The 15,960-nt window shown below is 33.4% G+C and overlaps 1 protein-coding gene and 1 long non-coding RNA gene across 2 annotated transcripts; both read left to right on the forward strand.

Annotated features, from left to right (window-relative positions):
* The first annotated feature begins 2,901 nt into the window (after positions 1–2,901).
* Positions 2,902–8,147, forward strand: LOC148212542 (uncharacterized). The gene is made up of 2 exons (XR_015789596.1): positions 2,902–3,334; positions 7,669–8,147. It is a non-coding gene; the product is annotated as an uncharacterized LOC148212542 (long non-coding RNA).
* Positions 8,148–9,955: 1,808 nt separating this feature from the next.
* Positions 9,956–14,089, forward strand: LOC111010887 ((3S,6E)-nerolidol synthase 1-like). Its single transcript, XM_088121881.1, has 7 exons — positions 9,956–10,196; positions 10,281–10,542; positions 11,337–11,706; positions 11,869–12,087; positions 12,165–12,303; positions 13,322–13,570; positions 13,677–14,089. The coding sequence occupies exons 1-7, from the start codon at positions 10,008–10,010 to the stop codon at positions 13,965–13,967; spliced, it is 1,719 nt and encodes a 572-aa protein (XP_087978007.1). The 5' UTR covers positions 9,956–10,007; the 3' UTR covers positions 13,968–14,089.
* Positions 14,090–15,960: the final 1,871 nt, after the last annotated feature.

Consider the following 15,960-nt stretch of genomic DNA (forward strand, 5'->3'; position numbering starts at 1 on the left):
TCAAATATAAATTCAAAATACTTTGTAACGATATTATATGATGTTTTCTTTTGTTAATTAGTTACAAATTCAATCTCTGAGTTTACTTTTAATGATCTTACCTTTTTTTAGTCTTAAACTTAAAAAAAAAATGTTAGTTACATGGGCATGTACTTTCAAATTTTTTAGTCTTTATTATTTACATCATTGTTTAACAAAGGTTAGATTGTTAAAGTTTCCACGTAGAAAATATCAACGAATTTAAACAAAATTTAACTATTACCTGTTAAAAAGGTTAGATTGTTAAGGATTCTACATGGGTAACATTCTTTCGAATTACTGGTCCGTTTTATACCGTCAGAAGACCAACTTGCTGATATTATGACGGAAACCTCTTCCAGTTTAGCATTTTTGCAGCCTATGCACCAAGCTTACCGTTCTCAGCCCAGTTTCGCTTGTGGGGATGATAGAATGTTATTCCTCTATATATTTAATTGGTTTACTTTTCAGCATTTTACTACCGTGATAGTTGGTTTTGCATTGGCCTATCATATGGCTCCATGTGTATATGCTCCATAAGATATATTCTAAGGCCTGTGACCTCTCTGTTTTTTAGTTGAATATTCTAAAACATTCTCCCTAAATTGTACAGTCTTCTTCTCCAATACCATTTTATTATATAACATTATCCATCGAATGCATAATTTAATTGGTTTGTAAAATCCTAAAAAAAATTTATACACAACAAAAACCTTTAAATCAAAGCTATGGTAATATTTCTACAAATTTATTTTGTGTAACTGGTGGGCTCAAATATTGTGATCCCAAAAAAATATCCTATTTTAGTTTTTTATTGAAAAAATGAGATAAAAAATAAAACAAAAAATAAAATCATTAAAAATTGTAAATGAGAAATAACATTTTTTTTTATATATCTAAAAAGTTGGAGGGCAACAATCTTTGCTCGTTTTGAACTCCGATACCATATTGATATTCATGGGTTCCATTTCAAAATCAATTGTCAATGAGAGAAAAAATAATGTCTATTATAAACCTTTATTAGACTCATTATCTTTTCAATATGGGATCTCTAACAAACTAGAGAAGGAGAAGATCATGGATAGATATGTGAGGGACAACGTCTATATATTATGGTATTAGTATGGAGTCTTTAGGATGAAACAAAAATCAAATATGTAAGAGTTATATTCAAAATAGACAACATCATACTCCGTCGGAATGTGCAATAATGAGATCCTAAGAAATCCTATATAAAGTTTAATATAGTTTAAAATACTGGTTTCAATCATTTACTTGGATAATTGTCCTATTTTAGGCCATGTATTTTGAAAATAAAAATACTTAGGTGTAAATTCAAAAACTTAAAAACTTAAGTGGATGAGTTATGATAAATTTAGTCACAGAGACGTGACACTTCCCCTCATTCGTGGAGTTGAAAATTTGCAATGGACAAACCAAAATAATTAATATTAAATGACAATATAGGGTTCGAACGTAGAACTTTCTATTCGGATACTATCTTAAACATATAGTCAAATCACTTGATGAGTTGTATTGACACTTTCATCGATAGAACGGTTTGATTAATGAATCGATCGCGAGTATATGGATCTATTGATCCTTCCTATTTCTTGTTTCAATCTCAACTTGTCCTGATTTAATAACTCGACCTCAGATCATTTCCCTTAGATCCCCTTCATGAGCATGGGAGTTGTTAGAGTTGCATTTCCTCCAACTCAACTTCCATGTTCATACATACAGAGAGCACAGGAGGGCCGAAGACAAAAGGTTAAAAAGGAGACGACGAGAGAGGAAAAAAAACCATTTTTTCTTTTGGTAAATTGTACCAACTACAACCACAAATTGTAGTAGTTGTTACGATTACATCTCTCCAACCTTTTTCCTTATACTCTTAAAACTTTCATAATTTTTAGATTCGTAAATTACAATCTAAATTGCAATATAATGGTATTGTTAATTCTTCCTATTTCTTGTTGGAGTCGTTTGAATTTTTGGTAGATGATGATACGTACCAATCAATTACTACAGATGTGGAGGGAAACCAGTGGCGCCGGCGTATGGGACCTCCCAAACCTGTGTTGTGTTGTGATCGGGTAGCACTGTCACGTGCACCACGCCCCTCTACATTTGTACCACAAGACTATCTGTGGTCTCCGCGCCCCTGCCCTTCATTTCTCTTTTCAATTATTTCATTTCACACTGTTCAAATGGAAAAACATGATTGGAGCTTCGAACTTGACTGGTTCACCTCTTGATTTAGAAAGGTAATGAAAATGTGTCTCACAACCACCCACCGGTCCCATCTCAATTTGATGCAAACAAAAAAGCGAGTCAATTTCTTATTTTACTGTCGCATTAAAAAGATAAGAGGCCTAATAATAAGTAGGTGGACGAGATGTCATAGAAAGATGTTTAGGGATAATGGTTGTAAGTTCAATACAAGGTAAATGGATCATAGATATTAATATGATATTAGAGTCCAACAATTTAAACAAGTATAATGTTCAAAAACCAGATTCGACCGAGATTGTTAAATTTAAAAAAGACATCCTTAGAAATCTTATATTGAAAAAATAAGAGATATCCGATAATAATTTTTAATATAAGTGGGACTCTACTTCTTAGAAATTTATTTTAAGATTAAAGCATATTAACGTTGAAAGCAATTGGTCAAGATTTTATCTTTTTATAAACATTTTTGCTTCCCCTCCCTCTTCCCTAATCAGTTTCATTTCACCGTTCACGATGAGTTGAATTGCCGCCCTGTGACATCATCGGTTGCGTCATTGACATTGACGCCTTCAATTACATTAGCCCCGTCGCAATATCTTCTTTTTAACTTACCTGTTTTAGTCTCTTTTAAGTTTCAGTGCTAAACAGCTTAAAAGCTTCGATAATATTTTAGTTATGTTCTCGGTATTTTTATTTTCGTGGGTCTTTCCTGGCTATTATATTGCTATATTATTGACAGATAATTTGTATTTGACTTTTCTTGGTGTTTTTTAATCAATTAGGTGGACAAGTGTTGGTGACTCACCTCAAGTCTTTTTATCCAACTCATATGGGTATTTTTACCCATCCAAGGGTTCTGATTTTTTCAATCTTTCTGGAATTTTTGTGGGAGCTGGGTACTGTCCAAGAATTGGTGTTTAGTGGCTGTAAATCTCCATGGGAGTGCATGAAGAATAGAAGCACTGATTTGAAGAGAGTGTTGCTTCGATTCTTTGTTTGAGCTGCTGATTTCTTGATCATTGTTTAATAGATGGCCTTCAACAGTGGATGTAGATCTTCTTGATCGAACCACTTTAAATTTGTGTGTCCATCTCTTCCCTTAAACTCCTCTGTTTTCATCTTTATCGTTCTTTAATTTTGTTGAACACTGTTTTGGTTGGGCTGCTGTTTAAGATTAAACTTGTTAACTGTTATATTAGATCTTCTATTAGCAAATTAGATCTAATATTGTTTATCAAATTGGTATCAGAGCTGGAATCGATTGTTTGAGTCTATTTGGTAAAGTTATTTGAAACTGAAAATGGCTGCAAAGTTTGAAGTCGAAAGGTTTGATGGGAAAGGTGATTTTGCCTTATGGAAGAAGAAAATGAGGGCTCTGTTAGTTCAACAAAAGGTTTCTAAAACTTTAGATGATAATCCTACTTGGTCTGAAGCTCAAACACCCTTGGAAATTGAAGAATTTAAAGAAATTGCTTTTAGTATTATAATATTGTATTTGGCCGACAATGTTTTGCGCCAAGTACATGAAGCCAAGACTGCTAAAGAACTTTGGACCAAATTAGACTCACTTTACCTCACAAAATCATTAACCAATAAACTTTATATTAAGGAAAAGTTTTTTGGTTTCAAGATGGATGTTAGCAAAGACCTTGAACAGAATTTAGATGAGTTGAACCGGATTGTTCTTGACCTTAGCAATATAGATGAAGTAATGTCTGATAAAAACAAGGCCATAATATTGCTTAATTCTCTTCTTGACTCCTACAATGAGGTGAAAACTGCTATAAAATATGGAAGGGACAACCTAACATTAGACATTGTGTTAAATGCTTTGAGATCCAGAGATCTGGAAATTAGGAAAAACAAAGCCAAAGACTCTGAAGCATTGATGGCTAGGGGCAGAACAGATAAAAAACCAAATAAAAGCAGTAATAGAAACAGATCTAAATCTCAAGGGAAGGTTAAGAAGTGTTTCTATTGTCACAAAGAGGGGCATATAAGGAGAAATTGTTTTGAGTTGAAAAACAAGCGGAAAAATGAAAACAAAAGAGATGAAGAATCACATAATGTAAATGTGACAGAAAATTATGATACTGCTGAGGTTTTAACAGTATCTGAAGGGAGTTTTAACTCTGAATGGATCTTAGACTCTGGATGTACTTTTCATATGACCTCTAATAAACATTGGTTTAAGAAATTTCAAGAAGTTGAAGGAGGAAGAGTGCTACTAGGTAATCACCATGAATGTAGCATTAAAGGGATTGGGAGTGTCTTTGTTAAAATGTTTGATAATCAGGTCAGGGAGCTTACTTCAGTAAGATATGTGCCTGATTTGAAAAGAAACTTAATATCCCTTGGTGTCTTTGATAAAAGTGGCTACATATGCAAACTTGAGAATGAAACAACGAAAATTATTAAGGGAGCAATGGTTAAGGCCAAAGGATATTTACAAAATGGCCTTTATGTTCTAGATGGAAATACAATTGTTGGAAGTTCTGCAGTAGCCTCTTTTAAAGACCAACAGCAAACAAAAATGTGGCATATGAGGTTAGGCCACATAAGCGAAAGAGGACTAAAAGAGTTGTCTAAGTAGGGACTTCTTGGAAAAATTACCATAGATTCACTTGATACTTGTGAACATTGTATCTATGGTAAACAAACTAGATTTTCTTTTGGCAAAGGAAAACATTGCTCAAGAGGGATTTTGGAGTATGTTCATGTTGATTTATGGGGTCCTGAAAAAACATCTACTATGGGGGGAGCAAGGTATTTTTTGTCTATAGTTGATGATTTTTCAAGGAAAGTATGGACATATCTACTAAAATCTAAAGATGAAACCTTCAAAAAATTTGTTGAATGGAAAACATTAGTAGAAAAACAGACTGAAAGGAAGGTAAAGAACTTGCAGACTGATAATGGGTTGGAATTCTTGAGTAATGAATTCAAAATTTTCTGTGTAAAGGAAGGGATCAATAGGCATCTAACTGTTAGAGGAACTCCACAGCAAAATGGGTTGGCCGAGAGGATGAATCGAACGTTGCTTGAAAAGATAAGATGCTTGATGTCAAATGCTCATTTGCCAAAGAAATTTTGGGGTGAAGCACTGTCAACAGCAACTTATTTAGTAAATAGAAGCCCATCCTCTGCTATTGAATTTAAAACACCCATTGAAAAGTGGTCCAAACACCCTCCAGACTTGAATAATCTTAAGATTTTTGGCTGCATTGCTTATGCACATAGCAGAGAGGGTAAGTTGGACAATAGAGCTAAGAAGTGTCTATTCTTAGGTTATCCTCATGGTGTCAAAGGTTATAAACTGTGGTGCATTGAAAAAGGTGAAGAAAAATGTATCATAAGTCGGGATGTAATCTTTGATGAGTCGAAAATGGCTTATGAAAATGTAACATCAGAGGATAATCAAGAAAGTATCACTAGACAAACTTTTGAAATGGAGTTGGAACTTCCAACTATTAAGACAAATGTTGCTGATCAGATGCAGAATCTTAATGAACCAGATAGTCCTGATGATCAAGATAATGATACTGAACCAGCTGCAGAACCTTCTATCACTCAGCCTTTACAAGATTATAGTCTTGCTCGGGATAGACAAAGAAGAGTAATACGCCCTCCAACTAGATATGCTAATGCAGATTTAGTGCACTATGCTTTAGTCACTGAATTAGAACAAGCTGGAGATGAACCATTAACCTACACAGAAGCTATAAACTCCAAAGAATCAGACAAATGGTTGGCAGCAATGGAAGAAGAAATGAGCTCTCTTCTTAAAAATGAAACATGGGAATTGGTAAAGAAACCACCTAACCAAAAGCTTGTCGGTTGTAAATGGATCTTCAAATTGAAACAAGCTGTTGATCCTTCACAACCAATTCGATATAAGGCGAGGTTGGTTGCAAAAGGCTTTACACAGAAGGAAGGAGTGGATTATGGAGAGATATTCTCTCCGGTTGTTAGGCACTCCTCAATAAGAATTCTCTTGTCTCTAGTTGCTGCATATAATTTGGAGTTGGAGCAATTAGATGTAAAGACAGCATTCTTACATGGGGATTTGTCAGAAGTTATTTACATGCAACAACCATTTGGATTTATTAAGGAAGGTAATGAAGATCAAGTATGTTTGTTAAAAAAATCTTTATATGGATTGAAACAAGCTCCTAGGCAATGGTATCTAAAATTTGACTCATTTATGATATCATGTGGTTACTCTAGGAGCATGTTAGACCATTGTGTATACTTTAAACATACTAGAGACAAACCTTCTATATATCTTCTCTTATATGTGGATGACATGCTACTTGCTTGTAGTGATAAATTAGAATTGTTGAAACTTAAAGAAAATCTTAAGGGGGCATTTGAAATGAAAGAGTTAGGTGAAGCTAAAAGAATCCTTGGGATTGATATTAAAAGGAATAGAGAAAAAGGAACTCTATTTCTTTCCCAAGAACAATATTCTTTAAGGATGCTTGAAAAATTTAGGATGCTGAACAGTAAATCAGTTGGTACTCCCCTTGCTAATCACTTTAAGTTGTCAGCAACTCAATCCCCTAAAACACCAGATGAAGAAAATGAAATGAAATCTGTTCCTTATGCAAATGCAGTGGGTAGTCTCATGTATCTCATGGTGTGTACTCGCCCAGATTTAGCTCACGGTCTTAGTGTAGTAAGTAGATACATGGCTAACCCCGACAAAGAGCATTGGACTGCAGTGAAATGGTTAATGAGGTACATTAGAAGAACATCTTCTCAAGGGCTGTTATATAGCAGTGAAATGTCAAAACAGGGGAAACTTATTGGTTTTGTGGATTCTGACTATGCTGCTGACAGAGATAGAAGGAGATCATTATCAGGGCTGGTATTCATGTTTTTCGGTAACACAATCAGTTGGAAATCTTCACTGCAGTCAGTAGTATCTTTGTCTACTACAGAATCAGAATATATGGCAGTCACTGAGGCTTTCAAAGAAGCTTTATGGTTAAATGAACTGATTGAAGAACTTGGTGAGGAATTAGAAAATCAAGTTGTGGTTTACTGTGATAGCCAAAGTGCTATTTTTCTCTCAAAAAATCAGACCTTTCATGAGAGAACCAAACACATAGATGTGAGATTTCATTTCATTAGAAATGTGATTGCAGAGGGAAAAATAAAGCTTGAAAAGGTAAACACCAAAGAGAATGCAGCTGATGCTTTAACAAAAACTCTTGATATCAAGAAGTTTGAGAGTTGTCTTAAAACTCTCAAAGTTACCAATGAGTAAGTTGCTAAGGAGTTAAGGCCAGAAATCCTTTTCTGGGATTTGAATGATCATGGTTTATGAAATTAACTGTCAAGGTGAAGATTTGCTATATTATTGACAGATAATTTGTATTTGACTTTTCTTGGTGTTTTTTAATCAACTAGGTGGACAGGTGTTGGTGACTCAGCTCAAGTCTTTTTATCCAACTCATATGGGTATTTTTACCCATCCAAACAAATTCGGTTCGGGCTTTTTATTCAACTGGGCCTTTACCCAAGAAGTTTGTTATGCCACCTACAGATAAATGGTTGTTGGGGTGGCAGAGTGTGGTGCATAGTGCGTAAGAGAGAGAGTGAGAGAGATTGCAAAGAGAGAGCCATTTTTGTAATAGGGTGACAAATTCTTCTTCCATCCTAGGGTTCTGATTTTTTCAATCTTTCTGGAATTTTTGTGGGAGCTGGGTACTGTCCAAGAATTGGTGTTTAGTGGCTGTAAATCTCCATGGGAGTGCATGAAGAATAGAAGCACTGATTTGAAGAGAGTGTTGCTTCGATTCTTTGTTTGAGCTGTTGATTTCTTGATCATTGTTTAATAGATGGCCTTCAACAGTGGATGTAGATCTTCTTGATCGAACCACTTTAAATTTGTGTGTCCATCTCTTCCCTTAAACTCCTCTGTTTTCATCTTTATCGTTCTTTAATTTTGTTGAACACTGTTTTGGTTGGGCTGCTGTTTAAGATTAAACTTGTTAACTGTTATATTAGATCTTCTATTAGCAAATTAGATCTAATATTGTTTATCATATATAAATGTCCACAATTGAACCTACAAGCGATCATTTGGTATATGTCACAAATGGAAGAATGGGTTTATAAGAGCCTGTCTGGTAACGTTTTCGTTTCTTGTTTTTCGTTTTCAATTTTTTTAGAAAAAATTCAAGCATTTTACAATTAACTAATTTGAACTTGTATGGTCTGTTTATTGTTTCTTTTTCTTCATTTTTAATCAATAAAAATAGATTATATAGCTTAAATATTAAGCGACATGTCGACGTGCCGCTCGAAATTTGAAACTATGGCTCTACCCTAACAATTGTGGACTTTATTTGCATTGGTCGTACAGACCCAACAAACATCGAATCCAACCCCATATAAAAATATTGATGAAAATTAATGTCTACGTGTTAAAAGAGATATTTAATATCCCCATAAAATGTAAAATTTAAAGTAGTTAGATTCGAGGCAATCAATTGGTGGAATATCTGTCCTTAAATGCCGACAACGACTGGGAGCTCTAATCTGAAGGGAAGCATACGTTGTATTGTTATTGAACACGTTAAAAATACTTTATAGTATATGAAGAAACCCCATGTTTCAACAAAAATGGATAGGAAATAAATGGAAAATGTTAAGATTCATAAAAGTCCACTTTTGCTTCCTTAATATTTAGACTCAACTACATGTGGGAGGCAAAAGATTGCGTATTGACTTCAAAGTTAGAGTTAATGAAATAATGGACAGAAGCTATGAACCTATTTGGTATTTCATTTAAATTCTGCTTCTCGTTTTCCAGATTCACTTGATCGGAGGGATTAAATATGAATATACATTTGTAGAAATGTTTTTAGAAACTGTTTAAATTCTGTGATCAAAATCATAATAAAAACAACTTCAATTTGAAACTTTAAAATATATAATTACATTAAAATAAATTATAAATATATTATTTCAATTTAAAATTAACATAATTATATAATATTGTAATGTAAGATAATAATTCTACAAATTATGCTAATTAATATTATTTTAGATTTAGCTAAATATTTAGTTGTAACCAATGTTTTAAATAAGGTCTTAATTTCATAGAATATTGATTTTGATGGATATTTCTCTAAAAATTAGAGAAATTAAAAAATTCGTATAAAACATTTAAATTAACTAGTAAACATTTTTCTATTTCTAAATAAGTTAAAAATAATTAATTTTAATATAATGTATATATCCAAGTGAGTATAATTCATATGTAACGGTAATTGGCAATATCTCTAACAAAGAGGTTATGATCGAGAGATCGATCTCCCACTCCTAGATGTTATCTTAAAAAAAATTATTATGTATATATTAATGATATTTTGTTGATATTTTTTATATTTTGTCGATTTTTTTTTTGTAAATGATGAAAATGCTGATTTACTCCTCATGTCGATGTTGAACTCATGTCGACATATCTACGGATATTTAATATTATGATTTATAATTTTTTTAAATTGGGATACAATTTTCAAATATACTATCAAAATATATATCGGATAACACTGAAAATATGAAATATAAAACCTTGTTTTCCAACCTAAACCTTGCTTTCATATCTGTATTTTCAAATCACTAACTAAATCCACCCTATATAATAAGTATAATCCATCAGCACTTCACCACTTGCACTCCACTCTTTCCATTGTCAGCTCTCTCTCTCTCTTTTGACAAAAAATAAAAAAATACAAAGAATGGCTTTTTCTCGATTTGCTTCCTTTAGTCCATTGGCTGCAACACTAAATATTCCACAAAACAATGATTCCAGTCGTCCCATGAATCTTCCGATAAACAAACAAAGCATTATTCTTCGAGATCTTCCATTGCTTCCCACTCCCTTAAAACCTCACCATTATAACATCAACCAAGCTACCATTTTCACAGTACGTTTACCCATCTCTCTCTATATTTTTGGTAAATGGGTTTTAATCTTCTAAATTATGTGGAATTGATAATCGAATATGCAGAATAATAGTGGGCATGAAGATCCAGCTAAATTGAGGATTTTAAAGCATGTTTTGAGAGAAGTAGGAGATCCTTGGGAATGTTTGAACCTAATTGATGCAGCCCAGCGCCTTGGCATTGACAACCATTTCCAAGAGGAGATTGAAGCTGTTCTTCAGACGCAATACGTGTTATTTAATGCAGCTTCATCTCGTAATAATGATCTTCATAAGGCTGCTCTTCTTTTTCGACTTTTCAGACAACAAGGTTACCAAGTCTCTCCAGGTTGATATTTAATATATTTCACAACTTTCCATTTTTAAACTGTTTGCTATATTGGTAAATAAGTATCTATTTTATGTAATTATCTCTTAATTCTTTACGTAAAGTTCTATTTTAGTGTGTATTTTTGGCATGATTTTTAAAGAGCTCACATTGGCGGCTAGAAGTATATATATTTTTTTTTAAGAAAGAAAATTGGTAGTGTTTAGTTATTATTATTATTTTGGTATGTGAGAACATACCAAAGAAGCAAATTGATGGGATAAAAATATGATAATTACAAAAAAGGGTAGATTCTGAAAACCAAGTTCGCAATCTAGATTGTTTTTGTCCATCTAAGATAGTTCCAAAAAATAGAACCAACATTACCATATAGTATGCCTTGGTCTGGAGAGGCTCTCTTTTGTAAAAATATCAATTCCGTCAGTGAGCACAGTAGAAATCTTGAAAGTGTCAAAAGCATTTCGTTAACCAAAAATGTTTTTTTAGATGCTAATGTTTTCTTTTCAAAATTGGGTTGAGATTGTGTTAAGGATCCCAAAATTGATTGAAAAGAGACCTAACAAAGATTTATAATATAAGTGGATTACTCATTCCCTTGTCAATTGGATTTTAATTGAACTCCATAAATATTCTATCAGAGTCCAGAAGCTCAAAGGAGCATTTTGTACCCATGATATTAATAGATTTCACACTGTAAAGAAAATGGAATGTGTATTTTTTCCTCCCATTGCTAATTGATTTTCCGATGGAATTTCATGAATATTGATAATATTTCACTATTACTCTTTGAACAGTGTTCAAAAATTTCTTGGACAAGGAGGGAAAGTTCCACGAAAAACTAAGAGAAGATATCAATGGGCTGACGAGTTTATACGAAGCTTCACAGTTATGCATGCATGGAGATGAGATACTTGAAGAAGCTGAAAATTTCAGCAGGCATTGGCTAAATGCTAGGGTTGCGCATGTGGATCATCATGTGGCCACTTTTGTGCATAATACTTTAGCTCATCCTCATCATAAAAGTATGGCGCAGTTCATGGTGCCCAACTATTTTGGAGATATTCAATGGGGAAATAAATGGATTAATATTTTGCAAGATGCTGCAAAAATCGAGTTTTATGCAACTCAAAGATTACACCAAAACGAAATTGCTCAATTTTTAAAGTAAGTATTCAAAAGACATATTCTTATCCCAATCTAAGCGCTATTCATTTCTGTAAGATCGAAATTCTAGTACCCTTAATTTGTTGTTAAAAAAAAACAGTCAAGTTGTTGTCAGTGATGCAAACATTATATTAATCTCTTGAATGTTGGTGTGTTTTTTAGATGGTGGAAAGAAACAGATTTGGCGAAAGAGTTGAATTTTGCTAGAGATCAACCAATCAAATGGTACATGGCTTCGCTGGTTTGTCTCACAGATTCCTACTTTTCCGAACAGAGAGTTGAACTAGCAAAATCCATCTCTTTTGTATATCTCATTGATGATCTTTTTGATGTCTTCGGAACTCACGATGAACTCACTCTGCTCACAGAAGCTGTCCACAGGTTACAAATTAAGCGGCATCATCAATCACTTTACTCACCTAATTACTCTATATCTAATGTTGTATTTTCATGTGCAGATGGGACTTGGCTGCTGCCAAAGGATTACCAGATTGCATGCGAATTTGTTTAAGATCTCTGTTTGAAGTTACAAATGAAATAAGCTACAAGATCTATCAAAAGCATGGTTGGAATCCTATTGGCTCCCTCAAAAAAGCGGTATGTTTTTTTCTTTTAATTTTTGATTAGTTTTAAAGTCTTTTTTGGGAGTGTTTTAGTCATGGTCAAATTATTAAAAAATTGATTTTAGAAAAGTTTTAAATCATTTAAGGTATCGATTTTGATTTGGAAAAATCAATCCTACTTAATTTTCTTTTTTTTCAAAATCACTAATTCTATCATCACTTCCAAACACACCCGTATTCGGATCCAACCAAAGGAAGGCTAGAATCACACCCACTCATGTAAAAATCATCACCAAATAGCATGTTTCAATTCCAAAATCTGTCTATCACTGGGAGGTGATTTCCAAGTGATTTTTTTGTTTAAAATAAATTAATAGGAAATTATTTTTTAAAATGGTTATTGTTTTAAATTTGAAATTTGCCTTTGGATTTCATCTTATTTTCATCTTAAAATTTGAGATTTTTTTTTTCATTTTTTTCTCTCTCTAATTTTATCTATCTTTAATTTGGTTTATTTTCTCCAATTTTTTTCTCTAAAAAATTGTTTAATATCCTCTAAATTTTTAGCTTCCATCTCTGTCTAAAACTTTTACCTTTCACTCTCTAAAATTTCTTTCTAAGATATTGGTTCCTCTCTAACTTTTATCTTTCAAAATAACTTTTAACTATACAAAAATCAATTGAAGTGTGCAACCAAACCTTAAAATGACTATATAAAAAATCAATTATTATTAAAGATGTGATTATGAGTGAGGGTAGAATTAGTAATTTAAAAAAAAAAATTAATCCTAAACTAATTTTCCAAAATCAGCGTAATTAAAAATCAATTTAAAGTAATTTTAAGATTTCCTAAAATGAATTTTCTAACTATCAATATGGATTTGAGTGATTTTGACAATAACAAAAGTAATTTTGGTCATGTCAAAATCACTCCCAAAACATATCCGAAATCTCTTTTACTAACATCACTCCTTCTCAAATCATTCTAAAATTGTTTTAAAAAAATCATTTAAAACGGAACTTGAGTAAAGTGAGCTTCATTACTTTTGCAGTGGGCTAAATTATGCAAGACATTTTTAGTGGAAGCAGAATGGTTGAGTTGTGGACATTCACCGAGTGCAGAAGAATATCTGAGAAATGGAATTGCGAGCACCGGCATCCCCGTTATTTTAGTACACGTTTTCTTTCTGATAGGCCAACAAATAAGCAACGAAACTGTGCAACTTTTGGAAGATGATTTAGATATTGTTTCATCCAGTGCTGCAGTACTGCGGCTTTGGGATGATATGGGAACTGCCCAGGTTAGTCTTATTCTTATCGCTGATAAATGTTGAAATTAATTGATGAATAAACTTATATAACATGAAAAATATGAGTTAAAATGTATAATTTACATATTGTACATAGGATGAGAAGCAAGAGGGGCGTGATGGGTCGTATTTAGAATGCTATATGAAGGAGCATCCAAGTGTGTCTTGTGAAAGCACACAACAACATGTTATGAAGAAGATTTGTGAAGCATGGAAGACTCTTAACAGAGAATACTTATTATCCAAAACATTTCCTTCCAAGTTCACACAAGCTTCTCTCAATGTGGCAAGGGCAGTTCCTTTGGCGTATAATTATGGCAGAAACCGATCCATTATGACTATGGAAAATATTGTGGAAAATTTGTTCTTTCATGGTATGGAGAAGTAATACAAATGGAGTCATTGCATTATATATTATTGTAATCGAAAAGTAAAAGCCACACAGTCGTGTCTTTCCTACTCAGTCAACTTGTACTCCAAAATAGCATACTTGTTTTTTGTACATATATAGTGTTGGAAAATTGCTTTGGTGTAATGTAATTCTTTGGTTGATAGTTACTCTTGGATATAAGGTAAATTTGTACCAAATCGAACCAACATATACCTACAAACAAGAGGTTGTGATTAGTTCGAATCCTCTCCTCAAACTTGGTGTATTAAATTATATATATATATATATATATATATATATATATATATATATATATATATATATATACACACACACGTGGTAAATTTGCTATAATATGAACGTATCCTATTGTTTGAGCCATTGGCTCACTTGGGCCCAAATAATTGTGCTGAAAAATTAGTTGTGCGCTGGCAGGAAACCTCAAAAAGTGGGGGCGCTATTTTTTGTGAAAATCAGAGACCTTAAGCTGCAGCAATTCCTTTTCTTCTTCTTCGTGCGCGGAGAAGTCTTAGGGGTAAAACTAAGTGCTGTTCGTTTTATTGAAGTTTAGTTAGTTATTAGTTCTATATTTCTTTAGATTTGGGTGTACTGTTCGTTTAAGTTTGAATAACCAACACCTATCATTGGTTAGTACTGTACACATTATATTGTTTGAAATGCTTAAATTAATTCATGTAGTAGTTCTTAGGGGTAAAACTAAGTGCAAAATGGTGGCCCTCCCTCATTGAGACACACTAAAGATGAGGAGGAAGAGCCTATGTGTGATCTTGGAGAGGAGCCGCCCATCTTAGTAGCAGAGGAAAAGAAAGTAAGATTTCCGTAGTAGTAGCGAGCGAAATACTCGGCTTTGACCTAGCTAGGAAAGATTTTGACCAAGCATCTGTAGGCAACGAATGAAATGTCTACTTTCCTAACGACGGATTTTTTGACTGTCGAACAAAATATCCAACAGATACGAACAAAGTTATATCATGCACCACTTTAGTAGGAGTCCTACCTTCCTAGAGATGTGCAATTTGGACTAAATACTGACTTGAACTTGTGGTCGAGCACTACAATCTTCTACACTTTTGCAATCCTTTTTGCTGATAAAAAAGGTAAAAAATAATACACCTAAACCTTTTTTTTTATATATAGGAAAATGATAACGAGCCTTCACCCAGACCCACAAAGTTATATGAAGACACTTTCTAATCAAAATTAAATCAAAGACAGTTCTATTTTGAAATTAAAGAATTTTAAAACCGACTCAATAATTGATTTTGATTGAGATCTTAAAATAATTGATATGCAAATCACAATGCATTGGGGCGTTTGTTGAGTAAGAACCAAACATTCGCATGGTACCTTTAACGACAGCTACTTTCAAACAATTTTTATTCTGAAAAAGTGAGAGAGTGTTCGACACACTATTCATTTAAATTTATTATAGATTTTATAGATATTATCGGGTAAAATTGAGGTACCACGCATTGAAAGTCCATCTGACCATGCAGGCTGGGTAAATAACCTTTAGAGACCGAGCGTATTGGGTCCAATCTCAAGCGCATTAACTATAGGATGGATTGTACCTGAACATGCGATACGTCTCAAAGGATCACCCAAGGCGTCGCCATGCCTCTCCACTTGCGGCACAGAGGGAAAAGAGGATGTTGATGGTCCTCATGTACCTCAAGCACGGCGTACCGACTCCTTGTATCTGCCTCACAATGGAAAACCTCTTTTCTTTCATTAGATAAGGGAGCGAGCAACCTTAAAAGGAAGGTAGTCGTATTTCCTTACCCAACTTCTTTTGAAGATTTGACACACACTCTCAAACAAACTCTCACCCGCAAAACTACTATCTTCCTAATCTTTTTTCTCCATATACCACCAGTTTTCTCCTACTTTGAGTTCTAACTTAGCATCAGTGCTAGATTTATGTGTTCTAGCAACAAAAATTTGGAGACGAACACATATCTGGTTTACA

This window comes from Momordica charantia (assembly GCF_013281855.1).
Source record: "Momordica charantia cultivar OHB3-1 chromosome 3 unlocalized genomic scaffold, Mcharantia_2.0 BLBB01000003.1, whole genome shotgun sequence".
Classification (NCBI taxonomy): Eukaryota; Viridiplantae; Streptophyta; class Magnoliopsida; order Cucurbitales; family Cucurbitaceae; genus Momordica; species Momordica charantia.